General features: G+C 40.6%; 1 protein-coding gene across 6 annotated transcripts in view; it reads right to left on the bottom strand.

Moving 5' to 3' along the window:
- The window catches only part of LOC106077691 (MORC family CW-type zinc finger protein 3-like), a 95,523-nt gene that overhangs the window by 25,453 nt on the left and 48,412 nt on the right, over window positions 1-21,658 (bottom strand). For 5 of the 6 annotated variants that reach the window (XM_056032333.1, XM_056032336.1, XM_056032335.1 and 2 more), the window contains 5 exons: window positions 17,826-17,978; window positions 16,952-17,090; window positions 6,302-6,430; window positions 4,938-5,081; window positions 4,704-4,801 (listed from right to left, as the gene is read on the bottom strand). In XM_056032333.1, coding sequence (XP_055888308.1) covers window positions 4,704-4,801; window positions 4,938-5,081; window positions 6,302-6,430; window positions 16,952-17,090; window positions 17,826-17,978 — 663 coding nt within the window. The remainder of the gene's footprint in view (window positions 1-4,703; window positions 4,802-4,937; window positions 5,082-6,301; window positions 6,431-16,951; window positions 17,091-17,825; window positions 17,979-21,658) is intronic. The other variant, XM_056032334.1, reaches the window with a different exon arrangement.

Below are 21,658 nucleotides of genomic sequence, written 5' to 3'. Positions count from 1 at the left end.
TGAATGAAGGTGTTTTATTAATGAAAAAGCTTGTGAACTTTTACATAAGACTTACTTCCCCTTAAGTTTTTTTGAAAAATCTGCTTGCACATATAATTTTAAAAATTAGATGGTTCACTTTTGGAAAAGAAAAAAGTAGCCGTTGCGCACCTTCTTCACTATCTTAGATGGCGGTGTGCATGCCCCCTTCTTTGCACTTTTCGTCTCAAAAAAAAAAACAGTGCAGTAGAGTTTTGACAATTCAGGAGGAGGTCGATCGGTGGGAGCCTCAGACGGCAGGGAACGTGTTTTCCACGAAGTCATCCGCACTGTTTTCCTCCGGTGCCGTTTTCTCTTTCTCCAGTTGACCAGGCTGTGCTTAAGGCGATGACGTGGCCGTTTGACACACAAAGAGATAGTGTCGAGCACTGTTTTCTTCAACACAGCCGTTGATCGGACACACTGTTTCAGCAGACCCTCCCAAAAGACGCCTATCAAGGGAGGTTCAGGTTCATATGCAGCCACGTTGCAAACAAAGTCCAATGCACAGCGGTCATCCTCAGCTAACAGTCTCACGTCCAGGAGATAGGTCTCTTCAACTTCAAATTGAAGATGTCTTCCTCTTGCCTGCTCAGATTTAACCTGGATTGACTGACATTCGTCTATGCAAATGTCGATGATGATGGCAGAAGTACACATACCTTGTTGGTGGTTTTCTTGGCATCTAAATTATCTGTGTGATACGCCGCATGTACAGTTCATGCTTAGCCTCTGGACACAATTGTCGAGCCTCGAATTTCCCTTGAAAGCACCGGCATATAGACAGAGGTCTTTAAGGTCCACAGCAACAGGCTAGGACGAAGACCTGGCGTTGTCTTGATCTGTCCAGCTCATTGTGGTACTCGTAACAGGTACAACAGGAACAAACGCTTCAGGCACATAACAGACTTGAGTTTCTTCATTTTTTCTTTCCGTTTGATTTGGTACATTCTGTTGAGATCGTCGCAGCAATCGTTGTCACACTTCTCGTCTAAAAAGTCACTCCCACAAGACTTGCCACAACACAGCCACAGACGGCGCTCCAATCCCCGGCATCTTCGTTACCACTGTCTGTGCAGCCACAGTCCTGACCATGCAACTTCTTCACCAACAAGTCTACAGACAACTGTTCCTCACCAACAAGGCCTTATGTGCCATGTGTTTGGAAAATGTTGTTTGTCGGACATCATCAGTAATACAGCTGGCTTTTAGACAAAAGCGAGGATGAGAAAAAGAACATATATCGCGTGAGTTTAAAAAAGCGATTTCACAATCCAGTTCTTTTATAAACTTGTTAAAAGTTCTTCTAACTTAGTGGCTGCAAGTTTTGAAGTTTCAAAAATTATAGCTAAGCATGGAAAACCTTTAAGTAACGGTGATTATATCAAGGAAGCAATGTTAGAATGTGCGTCTTATTTGTTTGACGACTTTCAAAACAAGGATAAAGTCATCAGAGAATAAAGGATTTGCCAATAAGCCGAAACACGGTTAAAGCGAGAGTTATGAAATTGCACGTTAATATTCAAGAACAAGTAAAGAAGGATATTAATGCATGTCAAGCCTATTCTATTTGCCTTGATGAAAGTACTGATGTGACATCGTCCGCTAGACTGGCCATCATTGCCAAATAGAGCAAAGGAAATGAAATACACGAAGAACTAATAAAATTAGCAACTTTACCAACGACAACAACAGGTGCAGATATATGTCAAACTGTTGTGACTGAACTCAGAAATGCAGGTGTAGATCTAAAAAAATAATTTCTGTTACAACTGATGGTGCTCCAAGTATGACTGGAAAAGATGCAGGTTTCGTTACTTTGTTTACAGGACATGTTGGACACCCACTAATAACTTTTCATGCATTGTGCACCAACAAGCCCTATGTCCAAAAAAAAAAAACGGCTTAAAGGAACTTGAAGACATTACGAAATTTATAACAAAAACCGTAAACTTCATTACTGCCCGTGCTTTGAATAAGAGAAAATTTGAACAGCTGCTAAATGAAGTTCAGTTGAGTTACTCTGGCTTATTAATGGACAACAACGTTCTGGAACGGTTTGTGGAATGCTTTGATGAAATTCGAATCTTTATGGATGATAACAAAAAAAATTCCCAGAATTGACTAATGTTGACTGGCTTATCAGACTAATGTTTTTTAGCGATTTTTCATCCCATTTAAATGAACTTAATACGAAGTTGAAAGGTTTTGGAAAATCTGTCGATCAGGCATTTGACATCTTGACAGCATTTGAGAAAAAGTGGAAGATTTTCAAACGTGACATAGAGAAGGAAGAATTAAAATATTTTAACAAACTGAAGAAATTTTATGATGATTTAAAAGTTCATGATACTACCGGCAAAGATTATCAGAAAAGATTGTTTTTAGAGATAATTGACACAACTGCTGAACAATTTTCACTGCGTTTTGAACTCCAAATACTCCTCCAAATTTATAAAATATCCAGATACAGTAGATTTTGAAACTCTGGATTTGACCATGTTTTCTTGGATGGGATTACACGACTTTGAAATGCAACTTGTTGAGTTTCAGTCCAGCGCAATTTTGAGACAGAAATTTATTGACTTACGAATACGACTTGAATTAATTGAACGTGAACGGTTAAATGGATCATTAGAACCTCAAATATTAGCACAAAATGAGATTCTTCAAGTTTGTAATGACCTGCCTAAAACTTTCAATTCTCTGATAAAAGTAGCAACATCCATGCTGTCAATTTTCTCGTCTACTTACTCATGCGAATCTTTATTTTCTACAATGAATTATATTAAATCAGATGCCAGAAGTTGCTTGACCGATGAACTAAGTGCGGCGTGTGTAACTTTGAAGAATACACGGTATACACCAGATATCAAACTGTTATAATCTACCACACAACAGCAGAAGTCGCATTGATTGACCTGCCCTAAGACTTCAAATCTGTAGGTCAGGATAATAAAATTGAATAAACAAGTAATATTGTTACTATGCGTTTTGTTTTATAATTGCAGTTGACTTACTGGCTGTAGCACTTCTCTTACGTAGCGACGTCACTAGTAGACCTACTGGGCACGCAACAATCTTCATTGTTTTTAAATTGAAATTAATTGGCACTCGGACTGAAAAAGGTTCGCCAGCCCTGACATAGGACATCTGCCTTGAGCATAGCATCTTCATATCGGTTCTAGACTTGGGCGGAAATCGTTCTCTCTTCTACTGTCAACATCCTTCTAGTCTCTAATAGTGCGCACCTTCTTCACTATCTTAGATGGCGGTGTGCATGGCGGGGCTATAACAGTATTGTTGTAACCCTGCCTTGCACCAGTGCTTGAAGTGCGCACTAGCGCACTAATGAACGTAAACAGTAAGAGACTAGAACGGAGAGAATAACAGTGCATCAGGGATTGTGAAGAGTCTGAATGTTTGGGAAACTAAGAGGCCAACTTTTGTGCTGCCTGAAGGTTGTAGTAGGGACCTGGAGCGAAGCGGGGAAGGCTGTCGTTGGTCCACATTCAGGTTAAGTAGCAAAGGACTGGTATACTTAGTAGTGAGACTCTGAGGAAGCTGAAGGATGAATCATCATGTTATGTGTTTACTCTAGTGAATAAACACAACTATTATTTCCTGTTAAACTGTGTTGAGTTGCATGCCTATTCGTTGAGTGCCTACCCAAGAGTTATAGCAGTATGTATGTTTTTCTTTTTTGTTTTTCACAAGTATATTTGAATAAATCTGTGTACAAAAAAAAAATTAATGTCGTAGCCAAAATAGCCTCCCTTATATTCATGTTTTAATTTAAAAGTGTTGTATTTTATAAAAATAATTGCTTGCATAATTAATTTTTTAAACAAATAGTTTAGTTTTAAAAACAACAGGTAGCCGATGCACCAGAACTTTGCTATTTGCAAAATATAGTGAGATCGGATTTATGTATTTTTTTTTTAGTTTTTGAGATCCCAGTGTGGCAGACGAACGAACGGACGGACGGACGGACAGACCACACGAAATTTATCGTGTCTTTTCCCCTTTTGGTGACCGTTACAAATAATAGTTATGTAATAATTATAAACATTTAAAATATTTATTTTTTTTATTCAAAGAAAATGACTTTTTTTTTCCATAAATAGATAATTTTTCATACTTATTATTTATTAGGTGCTAAATGTAAAGCAACCAGTACATGGTCCTCATTAACATAAGCCTGTTTTTCCATTCCTATAATGTTTTTTCAAAGACTTATTTTAATTAAGCACATTTTTCAAGGTATGCATTTGAGCAGCTGTGTGCTTTTCATTTACTCTTCTTGAAAAAAAGAATATATACTGGGGAAAATACACAATCAGCATTTCAGCTACACTGCTTATACTACTTTAGATGAAGCATTTTTTAAGATGAAGGGAGCATTAGAACTATAGGATGTGTGGCTAATTGGTAAAACAGCTTGGCGAACCAACTCGGCTCTAGATTTCAATCACTATAGATTTCTTGCATACAATTTTACTCCAGCCAGGTTGCGTTCACTTAATGCTTAAAGGCAGTAAGGAAACCTTCTCTAAGGTATCTAATCTCCCTATAAAAGTAATCAGCAGACAGTGCATAGAGCAAGATATGAAAGCACAAATGATGTATTATACAAAATCAATAATTACAATTTATTGAAAAAATTAATTTTGGAACAATCTTACTTGTAACGCCTATCTGGACAAAAGTCTTGTTTGTTATGAGTTGGTGTTAAAATGTCTAGCTCGGCTACACCAATAACTCCAACACCTTTTTCGTTAGCCTTCAAACATAATTTGTAAGACATTACTTATTGACTTACTTTACCCTTGGTTAAAATAATCTTTGAAACGTTCAATATTATCTAATAAATGCCATTAATATTATAAATACAATATACTAAATAAACTCTTACTAACCTGTTTTTGACATCCTATTTTTTCGAATGCTTTAATCAATCGGTTTCTATTATACAAGAAAAATCCACAGTTGTCTTTGAAGTCTCCTTCACAATCCTCACAAACCATTCCCAAAACTATTGTGATACTTTTTTCATTTTTGTTCTGGAATGAAGACACAATAATCATTGTTTTCTTAGAATTATATATATATATATATATATATATATATATATATATATATATATATATATATATATATATATATATATATATATCATGGGCGTAGCAAGGATTTTTTTCGGGGGAGGGGGTTGGGGGGGGAAATCCCCCCCCCCCCCGCGAAAAAAAATTAATAGTATGTATGTGTTTGTGTGTGTACATGATCTTTATTACATTCTGACCCTTCATTCTTTCGAAAGACGTTTATTATGCCCTAGAATGTTTCTTCCTGGAGTTAGTGGAAAAATTATAGAATCTGTCTTAGCCATCTTTGTTGAGCCAAGAGCGTATTCCAGAGAGGGTACACATTTTTACCAGTGGAGGGGCTCCATTAATAAAGTGCAGTGAATAGTAATCTGCCTAAATTGAAAAACACTAAATATGGCTCAACAAAGATGGCTAAGACAGATTTTACGAGTCAGTTATAGAGATCGGCTCTAAATCAAGGAAATCCTATGCCGAACTGGGAGTCGACCCCTTAGTAAAATTGTGACTGAGCGTCACATGTTCTCCGACAAAATGAATTACGCATAATAAGAGTTGCGATAACATCCTAGCACAACTAGGCGCCACACTTTCATGGAGGTCCTCAGAGTAGGTGGGAAGAGGCAGATTTTTGTGGAAACAGCTTGACGACAAATGCTCCGAACGGCGCTGGAGGGTCAGTCAGTAAGAATAGCACATTAGGTTTTTTAAAATAAAACTTTTTGATAGCAGGAAAATGCACTATAGATATCTCAGAATATGTATTTTGTTGGCTTTCAATACCAGAAATAGTGCTTGGCGGCGGGGCTCCGCCCCGCGCTGAGGGAGCTCCTAGCGCTCCTCCAGACCCCCTTGCTGGCAATGGGAGTCTACAATTTTTCTACTAACCCCAGGAAGAACCTATTCTAGGACACAATAAACGTGTTCCGAAAGAATAAAGGGTCAGAATTTAATAAAGATTTTGTAAACACACACAAATACATATATATAAAAAAAAATGCGGAGGGGGGGGGGCGGGGGGAAATCCCCCCCCCCCAACCCCCACACCTGAAAAAAATCCTGGCTACGCCCATGATATATAAATATATATATTTGTGTGTGTGTGTTTTCTCCAAACATATATGTTTAGGCTATAACTTTAGGCTTATAAAGGGAAAAAAATACAAATCTAAGCTTACCAACCACCTTGGCCTGTATTTTATTTTAGAATGATTTGTTAGCATCCTTGGAATTTGCATGGTCTTGACGATAACTTTTCGGACAAATATTTTAATTTTCGGGCACATGTATAAAATAGTGCAGTAGGCCTTGAAAAATAAAATAAAGCTTAAATTAGTATAATTTTTTAGAAAACAAAAAATTATTGATATTATATCTAATCTACATTATATTTGCAAAATTCCACTGACTGATTTATGTATCAAGAGGTCTTACTATTTGCCGTACACATTCGCATGAAATTTCGTAAACAGGTTCCTTTTAACCTTTAGATGCTTGCTAAAATGCTCTATTGAAAGATTCACAGTCTAAACAAATTAACTAAAAAAAAAACACTTAACTTTCATTAAATTTTTCAATTTTATTTTGTGAGAAACGTTTATGAGGCATTTAATTTGGGTCTTCAGAAAATGCACCACAAACTAATGGTCTAAATAAAAATATGCGGTGTCTGATACCGTATATTCTTGCTTTATGATTAAAAGATGCTAACAAACAAAACTAACAAATGTTCTTTACATATAATTCAAAAGCTAAAAAAAGTGTGGTGAATGGTACTGGAGCTTAAAGGGGTTGGTATTGTGAGAAAAAAGTGGGAAAGCAGTTTGTTTGTTTGGAGGAGGAGCAATGCGTTACGGTTGGAAAGCAACAGAGGGTAAATATGGAATTGAGAAGCCAAAGTAAAGTCAAGAGATTGTACATAGATATAACCTTTGTTGTGGGCGGGGGGGGGGGGGGATGGTAAAGCGAAAGTGATACTAAAATTCACGGGCCAAAAGCGTGAGTGTTTCGTGTCAGTCGTGTGTGGGGTCTTATAAAGCGGATCGTTCCAAATCAGGTCAAATTCTATGTCAGGGAACATTATAATGCGCAGGGTGAACAAAATTGGGGTTCCAAAGAGAGATAGAGAGAAAGATTAAACAAGAAATAGAGAGCGAGTCTTTAATCTCATGTAACAGATAAGAAACAATTTCACGGGCTAAAAAGTATGTTGGGGGTGGGGTGTTAAATTAAGGCCCCTTTATTGAAATTTCAAAATAAGAAGGAGGTGTTGCGGCTACAATAAACAATTTTTAAAAAACTTGGAACAAACCAATGGCCGTAGCCAGTGTGAAATGCTATTTCATGGATATTTACACATTGTACTTTGTTTTTTTCAATTGAACATAGATCTAAGTCTCTTTAGACACTATGTTCAAAATGCAGTAAGGCTGTCTGTCCCTTGATTCTCTTGTCCGATGGACATGATGTTTCTTTCCTTCATTGCGTTATTTGCGCTAGCCCAGCTTATATTTATGTTTGTGTAGTCATCAATTTGTACTTAGAATTGCTCAAAGCAAACATTTGCGCTTAAAGATTTACATCGAGAAGGTATCTGTGAGAATGCATACGATGAATCACTAACTAAGTTTAGATGACTTTTGCTGACTCATTATACTACCATACATGGAGCACCATCTGTGCAGAGAATCCACCAATATGTCTCAATATTTTATACTTTTCCAAAAAATGATTCAAATCTCTTATACACAACAGTGAAACTCTGTAGTCGTTTTGTGTGTATTGTAAAAATCTTTAAATGGCCAACATTTATATGCCTAAACATTCCTTTAAAATACTGGGTATTCATGACAACAAAGTTCGGATGCTAGCCATCCAAAAGACATGACAGTTATTTCGGCTCCATAGACTTAAAGAACTTCGTTATAAATGACATAGTGGGGTTTTTCAATTCCTGCGTTAAACTAATGGGGCAGGCAGAGGAAACAGCGGTGCATGTCTTACAAGTGTCAAGAGCTGAGGGGAGACAACTGAGCTGCATGTGAGCTATGAGGCACTACGTTCAACAACAGAGTCTCTTACCGAGCACTCCGGGAGGCCCACAACAGAGTCTTTTACCGAGCACTCCGGGAGGCCCACAACAGAGTCTCTTACCGAGCACTCCGGGAGGCCCACAACAGAGTCTCTTTCCGAGCTCTCCTGGAGGCCCACAACAGAGTCTCTTACCGAGCACTCCGGGAGGCCCACAACAGAGTCTCTTTCCGAGCTCTCCTGGAGGCCCACAACAGAGTCTCTTTCCGAGCTCTCCTGGAGGCCCACAACAGAGTCTCTTTCCGAGCTCTCCTGGAGGCCCATGCTTTCCTTTTCTGCTACCATTAAAGGTTCATCCAAGTTTCAAGGAAATCTTTATTCGGAGCATTTTGTAAACATCATGTTCAAAAAACTCTCTTGAAATAGCTTGTACAAAAGGGAGCTCCTTCACGTGTATAGGCCTACAACGTTCTCTACATGTATTTATAATCTAGACTTCTCTCTTTGCTCAAGGTACTCTAAACCAGTATCTTTATATCATTTATATGTACCTTTCATATTTGCTTTTTAAAATTCAACATCTGCCAATTTCTCCTTAGTTCTCTCTTTAAAATGATTGCACAGTATGTATAGTATCCTTGGAACCTTTAGCGACTTCTAAAATTGGACCCATACAATTTCCTACGTACTTCTACGTTTTAAGAACAAAGCTTATCTAAGAGAAGAAACAGCCAAGTTCTGCTACATATCTGAAAATTACGGGGATTATCTCCCTTTCTGCTGTATAAAGAACTAAGAATTAATTAGTACTAAATGATGAACTAATTGGTTGATTTTTTTTTTATTGATTCGTGAATTGTTATCAACTATGAAACTATGCAAAATTTCAACTTGATCTGAGAGTAAGGTGAGGAATAATCGTGTTGATAGGTAATAAGGGGACTAAATAAATATATATATATTGTTACGACCCTATTGGCGGTTCAAAAGGGTTAACTATAGGCTCAGCTGACACACCCGTGAATCACTCAGGTCAGCGGGGCCATGGACAAGGGACAGTACTACGATTACACGCAAATATGACCAATGTTATGGTCATGTGATCGAAAGCCTGCGGTACGAGTGACACAGTGTGTAAGAAAGCGGCAGTTCAAGACCGGAGAGCGTTGAGACCAGGACTGTTAGTTGGCCATGAAGTCGGTCCTTGTCGAGTCCTCAAGTATTATGTACGAGTCTAGGAAGAAATAGAGACAGTAGAGTTGTATACGGTGATGTACAGTTTAACATTCGTAGTAGCTTATTGTGTTGCCAATTGTGTCGTATTGGCTGTCTTCTACTTATTCACTCATTATTAAAGTACCAGATTATTGTGGAGCTCTTGTTGGCAGGTTCTTGATGTGTTGATGTGTTGTGTTGTGTTTAGCAGTGTTTATAGAAGGCCGGAGTAGAAGAGAACCGTAACACTGGTGTCAGAAGTGGGATCGGATCGTATCGGATAGGAACGGATCCGCTATGGCTACTATGAAAACGTTAGACCAACTCTTCTAGAAGGCCAGCAGGGACCTATATAAAGAGCGAAAGTATCAGAGACAGTGAGTCACAAATTCCCGATCTACAGTTCGTTACAACGGCTCAGTACAAGTCCGAGAGGAGACAGAGAGACCAGTGCAAGAGTTGATACGGCGGAGAGATATTTGTACAGTCTTGTGCTACGTGCTGCCAATTGTACAGTTTTGGCTGTTATTTATTGACATTCAACTATTACGTTATTTTGAAGCCCAGAGTTGTCAAGTTCTTTAAGTTGGTGGTGTCGTTTGGTGCAATTTGCAGCGAGACTGGATAGGGAGATTCGTAACAACTGGTGTCAGAAGTGGGATCTGAATCGTATCGGATAGGAACAGCTCTGCTATGGCTACTACGAAAACGTTAGAACAACTCCTTGTGAAGGAACTGAAGGAAGAGCTCCGTGATCGAGGCCTGAAGACGAGCGGCAACAAAGAAACCTTACAAGCACGCCTTCGGCAAGAACTGGTGAAGGAAAAAGAAGATCCGGACACATATCTTTTTGAGGTCGAACCGGACTTGCTGGAACAGATCAATTACAAGATAGATGCCATGGACACCAAGATAGACACGATGGACTCGGGAATCAAAACGGAGTTAGTGGCAATGAACCAACGCATACATGCTGTGGAGGAGAGAATCACCAACATTGACGAGCAGATGAATCAGAGGGTCGACGCAGTGGAGAAGGCCATCGACGAAATGAAGATACAAGTCCAACGCAAGCACACAAATGTACCAGAAGCAGATATGACGTCATTTGTACCTGAAGTCTCCGGGAAAATGAAGCCCCCCGTATTTGATGGTTCCGTGTCCTGGTCAGTATACAAGAAGCAATTTGACGCAGCAGCCAAAGTTAACAAATGGATCAGTGAGGAGGAGAAAGCAACAGCCCTTGTGTTATCCCTAAGAGGAAAAGCCTCCGAATTGCTACAGTCTCTACCGAACCAGCAAGACTTCGCCGCCCTAGTCCAGGCTATGGAACTCCGATACGGGGATGAACATCTGCAAGAAGTATATCGTGTGCAACTAAAGACCAGACAACAGCGCCCCGATGAAACACTACAGGAACTAGAGACAGACATCGAACGCCTCGCACATCTGGCCTACCCAACCGCCGCACAAGATTTTCTGGAAGTCATTATTACAGACGCTTTCATTGATGCCCTTCGAGACCCCGAGTTAAAGAAAGCCACCAGAGTTAGTGGTAAACGTAAGGCCAGTGAAGCCCTTGTATATGCTCTCTCATATGAAGCCGCCAAAGACGCATCAGGGAGCACTCATCAAGGCCGAAGGTTAGAAGTCAAAGAGGAAGAATTTACACAACTTGTGAGAAGGGTGACAGAGGCAATAGATGAACGACGAACAAACCAAGTACCAGAAAGTCAACCTAGGGTTCCTGTACGATGCTGGAATTGTGGTGAACTCGGTCATATACAAAGAAGCTGCACTAGAAGATTTGCACAAACTGGAACCCATTACAGATCAGAAAGGTATGCACGACCAAATTCTCGGGGTTACCAGGGAAACTAGCACGCGCCGGCTTCAAGGGGCGGAACCCGGCGACACAGAGAATGAGAGCCCCTTCAACCATCATCCCGGTCGCCGTGCTAGGGCAAAGTAAGAGTCTAAAGGTCATCGGGAAAATTGGATGTCAAAACTATCACTTCCTCCTTGATACTGGTGCCTCACGATCAGTCATCCGGACGGATAAAGTGGACAATTGCAAGAAAACGCCAGTTAGGGCCTACTCGTTGAAAACAGCCAGTGGAGAACTGATGCCCATAAAAGGCCTGATCGACATAACAGTCGAGATCGGAAATCAGTCATTCAAACACGAATTCCTGATTGCTGACGTCACAGATGACTGCATAATAGGACTCGACTTCATGCTGAAATATGGCTTTTCTTTGAATATCGGCGGAGGCACTTTACAATGTGGGGACCTCGAAGTACCCTTGCTTGGCGACGAAAATGAAGAAGATGGCCGAGCCAGAAGGGTTACGTTGGTGGAAAATACAACCTTGCCTGCTAAGTCGGAAATGATCATTTGGGGGAAGATTGAGGACGACTATCCCACGACAAAAACCGCGCTGGTAGAAAGCTTGAACACCAACTATAACGGGATAGCAGTAGGAAAGACACTAGTCACGATTGGGAAAGACCAAAAGGTACCCGTAAGAATTATGAACCTCGGCACAGAGGAGAAACATTTACGGGAAGGAAGCCTCATCGATGGTTGCCATGCTCTAGAGATGATAAGAAACTGCAGCAGTGAAAATCCCGACGGAATACTCAAGCCCAGTAAACCTCAGGTTACTAAACTTCTGGCAGAAGCCAAAACGATCTTGTCAAAAGAACAGTACACCAAAGCAGAACGATTCCTAAGAGAGTTCTCTGACATATTGCCATCTGATGAAATGGACGTTGGGCGAACTAACCTGATCCAGCATCGAATAGACACAGGAAACACTAGGCCCATCCGACAGCAACCACGTCGCCTGCCGCTAGCAAAACATCAAGAAGCTATGGACATGATAGAACGAATGAGGCAGCAAGGGGTTGTTGAACCATCCAACAGTCCGTGGTGTTCACCCATAGTCTTGGTAAAGAAGAAAGATGGATCCACTCGATTTTGTGTCGACTATAGATTACTAAATGACGCCACACACAAGGACAGCTATCCGCTTCCTAGGATTGACGACACATTGGACACACTTGCTGGGTCACAGATCTTTTCCACCCTTGACCTAAAGAGCGGTTACTGGCAAGTGGGACTACACCCCGAGGACAGAGATAAAACAGCCTTCTCTGCTGGTAATGGTCTCTGGCAATTCACCGTGATGCCTTTTGGCCTCTGTAACGCCCCAGCCACCTTTGAAAGACTAATGGAGCATGTGCTAAGAGGACTCAACTGGACCACGTGTCTTGTTTACTTAGATGACATTATCGTCATAGGCAGAACCTTCGAGGAACATATTGCAAACCTGAAGGAAGTGTTTGAACGAATTAGAAACGCTGGAATGAAATTGAATCCAAAGAAGTGCTCCTTGTTCAGAAGGACTGTCAAGTACCTTGGGCACATCGTGTCAAAGGAGGGAGTCAGCACAGACCCGGATAAAGTTTAAGCCGTAAATGGATGGCCGATCCCCGCTAATATCCAGGAGTTAAGAAGCTTTCTTGGACTCTGCACGTATTACAGACGTTTTGTGCCTAATTTCTCTAGCCTCTGTAGTGCCCTTCATCAATTGACAGAACCGAAGCGGCCGTTTATTTGGACAACGGAATGTCATGAGGCCTTTGAGAGACTTAAAAAGGCTCTTGTTTCATCGCCCATTCTGGCCTACCCGATACCAGCAGAGACGTTCGTACTTGACACTGATGCGAGCAATACCGGAATAGGTGCTGTCTTATCCCAAAAGGTAGATGGAACTGAGAGAGTCATAGCTTACTTTAGTCGGAGCTTGTCCAAAGCCGAGAGAAACTACTGTGTCACAAGACGTGAGCTACTGGCAGTTGTGGATGCCATACAACATTTTCACAAATACTTATATGGGCAAAAATTTATCATTAGGACAGACCACGCTGCTCTACAATGGCTGTTGTCATTTAAAAGTCCGGAAGGACAAGTCGCCAGGTGGATTGAACGTTTGCAAACCTATGACTTCGAGACACAACACCGAAAAGGACAAACTCACCAGAATGCTGACGCGCTGTCTCGACGACCTTGCAGAATGGAATGTAAACACTGCAGCAAGGTTGAAGAAAAGGAAGTTATCGTTGATTGTCGACATCTTGGGGTACAAGCTTCCGGGTCATGGTCCGACGAAAGAATCCGAGAAGACCAGTTAAAAGATGAGGACCTGGCTCCCATTCTGCTTTTGAAGGAAGACGGACAAAGACCAGAATGGCATCACCTTTCTGATAAAGGAGCTGCTACCAAGGCATATTGGGCACAATGGGACTCACTGACAATCGACAATGGAGTTCTCAAGAGGGTCTGGGAAACGGCAGATGGGACATGCAATCGCTTACAGCTGTTGTTGCCTAAAGTGAGAGTTGCTGAGGTGCTGCAAGAAACCCATAATAATTCCAGTGGGTCACATTTAGGTGTCAACAAGACCTTTGAAAAAGTACGCCAGCGGTTTTACTGGTTCGGCTACCGGGATGATGTAGAAGAATGGTGCCGAAGATGCGACGCATGTTCAGCAGCAAAGGGCCCGCACAGGAGAACGAGGGGACGTATGCAGCAATACAACGTCGGTAACCCCTTTGAAAGAATAGCGCTCGATGTAGCCGGACCATTTCCTGAATCCCAGAGAGGAAACAAGTACGTTCTAGTAGTGATAGACTATTTTACTAAGTGGCCTGAAGCGTATGCGATACCAAACCAAGAAGCCACCACCATAGCGGAAACACTTATGAAGAATTGGATTAGCCGATTCGGTCCTCCCAGGGAGTTACACTCCGACCAAGGTCGAAACTTCGAATCCAAGATCTTTCAAGAGATGTGCCAGGTACTCGGCATCGAAAAGACACGCACAACCCCTCTTCACCCCCAGTCAGATGGAATGGTGGAACGATTTAACCGAACATTGGAACAACATCTGTCGAAAGTCGTCGATGAACGTCAAGAGGACTGGGACACCTATATCCCAATGTTCCTTATGGCATATAGAGGATCGATTCACAGCACCACCGGTTACACTCCAGCAAAGATGTTGTTCGGCCGAGAGCTGCAACTACCTTGTGACTTGCTATTCGGGATCCCGGGAGATGTGCCAGCCTCTTCGACAGACTATGTCGCAAATCTCCGAAAACGGATGGAGAAAACTCACGCTCTAGCCCGCAGAAACATCAAGATCAACAGTGACCACATGAAGACAAGGTACGACAAACGGGCCAATGCCGCTGGGTTTCATGAGAACGATCTGGTGTGGCTGTACAAACCACAAAGACGAAAAGGCAAGTCCCCAAAGCTTCAAACAGACTGGGAAGGACCCTACCGCGTGATAAAAAGAATCAACGATGTCGTGTATCGAATACAGAAGAGCCCAAGATCCAAACTGAAGGTCGTCCACATCGACAGACTCAACAAGTACCATGGTGAAGCTGGATCTGCCCGGGACGGACAGATCTAAGGTGGTAGTGGTGTGTGTAGTCAGCCGTCGCTTTTGCTGCAGAAATGAGTGCCTCCGTCTGCCAGACAGAGCCAGACAACGTTGTGTTACAGCCAGACAGAACCAGATAACGTTGTGTCTTACATCAAGCCTGTAGCTGGGGACATTAAAGACATCTGTCAATCTGTCAGTGCTGATGAGAGGGACCCGAATCCTGATGGCTGCACTCAGATGTTTGGCGAGAACTTTGTGTGTCGAGCTTTGCAGGGAGAACGCCAACTCCAAGAAACCCATCGGCAAGGTCTGCACCCAACAGACGTTTGTCCAGCTGACGAGACCTGGTGATGGTCAAGTAAGTGAACTGGAGCCTGATGCTGAAGATGAGGGTCCTTCGCAAGTGGAGTGCTGCCAACTTGCTCCGCTAGTTTGCCCTCCGGACAAGCCTGAAGATGATGTGTGCCACTATCTCCCCTCCTGTGGACCTGACACCCATTCCCAAAAACCCGTCTCTTGAAAACCCTATGAAACAACCTGATAGGCCAGCGATCTTGGTGACCCCAGTCCTGACATCCTATCCCTCCCCGTGTGTTAAGTGGCTGCCCTCAGAAGTGAGCGACCGAAGAAGGCGACGTTTGCTCAGTCCAAAGTGCATGGCGATGCAACCACGACGTCAGTGCAGCCAGGTGAAGGTCACCTGGAGTAGGAGAAAGAGACATACGCCGAATACAACGCAGATGGCTCCATCGAGATGGCAATATAAGCCCATTGTCGCCCCCACCGATAGACCTCCTCCTGCATCGATTCACCTCCACTGCCCATGTCGTGTGATAGATTTTGTCCGGGACGGACAAATCTGAGAAGGGGGCAGTGTTACGACCCTATTGGCGGCGCAAAAGGGTTAACTATAGGCTCAGCTGACACACCCGTGAATCACTCAGGTCAGCGGGGCCATGGACAAGGGACAGTACTACGATTACACGCAAATATGACCAATGTTATGGTCATGTGATCGAAAGCCTGCGGTACGAGTGACACAGTGTGTAAGAAAGCGGCAGTTCAAGACCGGAGAGCGTTGAGACCAGGACTGTTAGTTGGCCATGAAGTCGGTCCTTGTCGAGTCCTCAAGTGTTATGTACGAGTCTAGGAAGAAATAGAGACAGTAGAGTTGTATACGGAGATGTACAGTTTAACATTCGTAGTAGCTTATTGTGTTGCCAATTGTGTCGTATTGGCTGTCTTCTACTTATTCACTCATTATTAAAGTACCAGATTATTGTGGAGCTCTTGTTGGCAGGTTCTTGATGTGTTGATGTGTTGTGTTGTGTTTAGCAGTGTTTATAGATATATAAATAAATTATATTTATAATTATATTATATTATAAATATATATATTTACATCTCTCATTATTTCCCTTATTTCGAAATCAAACAAAATAACTAATCGCCAACAATTAATAAACTAAATGGTTTTTTTATTTATTGAAATCTTGTCAGATTTAATAAATAATTGTGCAAAGTTTTAATTTGATCCGACAATGGGAAATGGGAGAAAAAAAAGCATATTTAATTTTTTCACCAGGCTGTCAGACAGACAGAGGAACAGATTGAGTTGACATAAGCTTTGTAAAAAATCTCAGATCTAATTTTAAAAAAAGGAAGGAGCACTTGTATATACTATTACGCAAAGGACATTCATGGTAAAATATAGCGCACGCATTGGACGCTATCATTGTAAGATCGTCTTCATGTTATGTAAGACGTTTTTGTCGCTGACTTGACAAATAAAATGTTCAACATAACGATGTATGTTAGTCGTTAGACTTTTAATTAGGATATTTGTCATCATAAGTGGAACTATCATGAGTGAAAGGCGTATTTGTTCTTTGCTTGAATGAGATGGTCTAAATAAAAGAAACTGAAATTAGTCAAACTGGAACTAGAACAATAAAAAGATAACTTAACCTTTCATTACATTTGAACATAATATGTAACTCGAATTCTAATATACAATTATTAAGGGTAAAATAATTTTCTTCTACACTTTTTCATATCCATAGCAAATTTTAAAAAGTTCAACAATGTTCTATCCTTATGCCCATTTAATCCTTAACTCACTTTCAGAGACTTTTTATATCTCGGAACATTTTCCAATGGGTTAAAATATTCATCTGTATCCTCTTTCATGTAAGATTCTGGACAAAGAATATCTTCAGGATCACTGTTAAAGTCAAGCTCTTCTGTTCCATCCTTTAATCTAACCAAAAAGTATGACATGAACATTTGTGTAATATATGCTTGACTAAGTACAATAAAATATAAAAGCACAAAACCATTATAAGAAATATGGACGTTAGCTACTGAACGCGACAATTTGCGAAAAATCGAAAATTTTCTATTAAACCTTTGTATTTAATTTTCGGTAGTCGACCCAGGAATACATGGCGCCGCGATTCGGAAGAAAGTGCCAAGTAGATAGGCAACACGTGAGGACATTTGAAGAGACTCGCCCCGATCAGAGATGCCTGGAGGAAGCTTGTTGGTGGACTATGCCCCAGACGGGACCACAGGCAAAGATAAAATGAGATATATGTAGAATTCATTACCTGGGCTGTTAGAATTAGTGACAATATACATAGATTTATAATACTTAGATTACTTGTAAATATGAATAACCGCAATTATATCTCTAACTAAATTTAGTATTATAGTCAAAACTACTATTTTTTTTAAGGTTTGTCAAGGTATGAATCTATATAGTCAAACTCTAATTTTTTATACATGGGTATAATCAAGTTTTTATTTGAGTGAAGGGCGGGCAGACTACACATTTTCTTTTTTTTTTTTTTAAATGTCTTTTGTTAGATATTAATAGCAAAGTGATCGCGCTTACTAAGAGTCCTAAGATTCACAAGAAAGGAATAGTCTTTCTTAAAAAACTTTATGTTACAAGTTTTGTATGTCATTGAAGATATATCAATTTCAAACTAACCTGCTGAGATTATAAATTATTATCATAGTGCCTGTTCTTGAGTCTTTCATGTTGTCAAACTGATTCTTCAATTCCTTTTCAGTTTTAAATGGTGAATATCTCAAAATGACATCAAGGTTGTTATCACCAAAGTCACAACTTCTGGACATTTTTGTTGCAAGTTAAAGAAATAAACTATTAGAATGGTTCTCTTAGATACGGTATAATGTCTAGGAGCGAAAGACAAAAGCATAAAACGTCCTTTTTATTAAAGATGGGAAAAGAGCCGAACCCGAACCGAACTCAAACCTCACTTACGACCGAACCGAACCCGAACTTTAAAACTGATCTGTACTGCCCTTACCTTAACCGAACTGAATCAAAGATTTTCCAATATTTTTTTAGTAAGAAAAATAAAAACTTATTTTTATTGAAATGATTTGACAGATGTTTTTAATTTTTGGAAAACTCAGCTGGGTCATTTTGGGTCGTCTTCTTTTGATTCATTGCGAATGGTACCGTAACATTTAATATTTGTACGTCAATGAAACGGGAGAGACTAAGAAACGAAAAGTAGACTCTGAATGTAGAAACTACCAAGAAAAGTTGGACAGATTTTTGTTTTTTTGGAGCACGAAAAAAAGCCTATATTTTGTATTGGTATTGTAACGTTTCTTACTATACAGGCTCTCTGCAAACTGCACCACACGACACAACGAACTTAAAGAACTTCGCAACACTTGGCTCCAAAGTAACAGTAACAGTTTAATTTCAAATACATCACAAATACTGTACAGTTGGTAACTACATTACACTGACTGTCCAAAAACCTAGTCTCTGCTCCGAACTGACTTCACACACAGTGCTGGTTCTGACTTCGCCTCGTACTAGTGGGGGTCGATCTGTGGATGTGACAGTCGCTTGCCTCTTGAGCTAGACGAAGCCATCCACGTTGCATTCAGCAAATGTCGCTTTCGTCTTCTCCTCCAGTTGACCTTCAACTGGTTGCACTGACGTCGTGGTCGCATCGCCATGCAATTTGGACTCAGCAAGCGCCGCTTACTCCTGTAATTCAGTACTGAGGGCAGCCACTTAACACATGGGAAGGGCTAGGATGCCAGGGCCGGGATCACAAAGATAGTTGGTCTTTCAGGTTTTGAGGAGAAAGACTTAGGGGGTAGGTTTCAGGTTTACAGGAGGGGAAATTGTGTCACACGTCATCATCTTTAGCCTTGTCTGGAGAGCATTAGTGGGGCAGGATGGTAATACTCCAAGTGCAAAGGTATCAGGCTCCAATGGCTTTCTTCGACCACTATCAGGGTTTCTCTCTCTAGTCTCGTCAACGTGCCAATCGTCTGTTGAGTCGATGACTTTCAACTTGCAGGGGTCCATTAACTGCTGCATCAGATTTCGTTGCATACTTCTGAACACCATCAGGGCTTCTCTCTATGGTTTTGGCAGCTGGACAAGTGTCTGTTTGGTTCAAACCTTGCTGATGGGTTCTTTGGAGTTTGCGTTCTCCCTGCGAAGCTTGACACGTAAAGTTCTTGCCTAACAACTGGGTGCAGCCATCAAGATTTTAGTTCCTCTCATCAGCACTGACAGATCGACAGATGTCTTTAATGTCCTCAGCTACAGGCTTGGGGTAAGACACAACGGTGTATTTATCTATCTGGTCAACTGAAGTACTCATATCAGGTACATCTGCAGCAAAAGCGTTGGTTGAACTATTGGCCTCTTCTGTTGTTTCTTCATCTGTCTCTTTCTGCAAGTCACCCTTGATCACATTCTTAAAGTCATCCAACATCTATTCTTGAAAGGCGATCTATAGTTCTACTACATCGGATTCTAACTCGAACAGGTAAGTGTCCAGATCTTCACCTTCTTCTGCTAGGTCTTCTCGGAGACGGGCTTGCAAGGTTTCTTTCTTTCCGATTGCCTTCAGTATAACAGTATAAAGATCTTTGTGGCTGTTTTTAAAGAAAGTAACTTTAAACAGCATTATGAAATCAAAAACATAAACAAATATTGCGACATTCTTAGATTGAGCTACCAAGAAAAAATTGCTAAGAAACGCCTAGAGATTAGAGGATTGACGAGAATATTTACCTAGAAGAGACAAGAAAATGAGTCGGTGGTAAGAGCTTGCTACAGAGTTGCTCACATTTTTAGTAGTGAAATGAAGCCTTTTTTTTTCCACATTCTGGGAATACTTTATATGGGGTTAGTATCAGTGAAGAAAGAAATGAGTCATGAAAATAAGAACGCAGTTGAAGCCTTATTACAATTAGAAATCTCAATTAAAACAAAGAGAAAGAGCAGAAGAGCCAGAAATGTTTACCATTAGCGCCAACCTTGCTACTGGTTCACAGTACGGAAAGTAATTTTTAAATCACAGAAAGGATATCTGCTATGAAAAACATGCATTGGGAGCACCACTGGAAAAAGATCTGTTCAAAGAAGTTTCAGACATCATGGAGAAGGAGGCTTCTTTTCTTATAGAGAAATTAGGCGGATTGACTATTGATACCACCAGAAGGCTGAATGACATAGCGAACTGGCAGCAAGAGTTATTAGAAAATTTGTCAAGTCAAACGGCACCTCTTTGGCTAGAAGTTGAATCAGGATGACATACGCGCCATCTAAACAAAATTGCATTTCTTCATTTAGCAGGCGGAAAGGGGCGAAACCATTGTGGCGTCATCTAAATTCAGTGCTTCAACTTGGTGTTTCATCAATTCCGTAGGATCTTCAGAAGTTGGTTTTGGATAAACTTCCTACATCCCATGAATTAGTGTAAATATTACATTCACGTGGGAGGCGCCTTGGCTGAATGGTAAAACGCTTGGCTTGAGATCCGAGACGTCCATTGTTTGAATCCTGGTGAGGACTGAGATTTAATTTCGGAATCTTAAGGTCGCCTTTGAGTCCACCAAGCTTTAATGGGTACCTGACGTTAGTTGGGGAAATTAAAGGCGATTGGTCGTTGTGCTGGTATGACCTTTTCATCATATGCCCTATACATCGTAAGGTTTGAAAGAAAAACTTTAGAAAAATATATATCCACAGATTTCAAATAGAAGTGCTTTATTTTTTTATGTAATATTTTTTACTTTTCTGTTATGTGGCCCGCGACACGAGTTTTGGAAATTAAAATGGCCCACCGGCCGAAATAAGGAATTGAATTAAACATTATTACATGTCCATAATTTTGCTATTACCTAATTTCATAACATCGAACCGAACCCGAACTTTAGATATGACCGAACCGAACCCGAACTATACTCGTCATCGAACCGAATTGAACCTGAACTTAAATCTCACCGAACCGAACCCAGCTTTAAAAGTTGGGTTCGATTCCCATCTCTATGTTTTATTGTTTAAACATTTGTTCTTAGCAAATTAATTGTTTAAGCTCCTGAAATAAAACAGCAGTTTAGGTAACATATTATAAAATACTAGACTATATAAATAGACATCCATCAAGGGTTTCAATAGTTTAGAAGTAAACATTCCAATTTATCTGTAACATCATAATGGTGAGTATTTCCTGTACATTTTTGACCAATGAAAAATAAATTTCCCTTTGTGGTTCCTTTTTGTATGGTAATACAGAACCTCCATCTTTTTCGCCTAGAATCTATTTCTAGTTTTAAATACTTCTGTAGGATTCTTAATTCTGAGCCCATGTACTTGGCAAAACTAATACTGTTTTGAGCGATATGTTCCTAACATGACTAAGAAAATTATTTTAAAATCTTTTTTAAGTTTAAGTATGCCGTTTGTATTGCTAATTTTAATGTAGCTACTTCACACCCTTCGCAAGCCTGCATCCAACATAACAAGGCATGCCA

Source organism: Biomphalaria glabrata, chromosome 6, assembly GCF_947242115.1.
Source record: "Biomphalaria glabrata chromosome 6, xgBioGlab47.1, whole genome shotgun sequence".
Classification (NCBI taxonomy): domain Eukaryota; kingdom Metazoa; phylum Mollusca; class Gastropoda; family Planorbidae; genus Biomphalaria; species Biomphalaria glabrata.
Note: the sequence above shows the minus strand (reverse complement) of the source record. Positions and strands in the feature narration are given on the sequence as shown.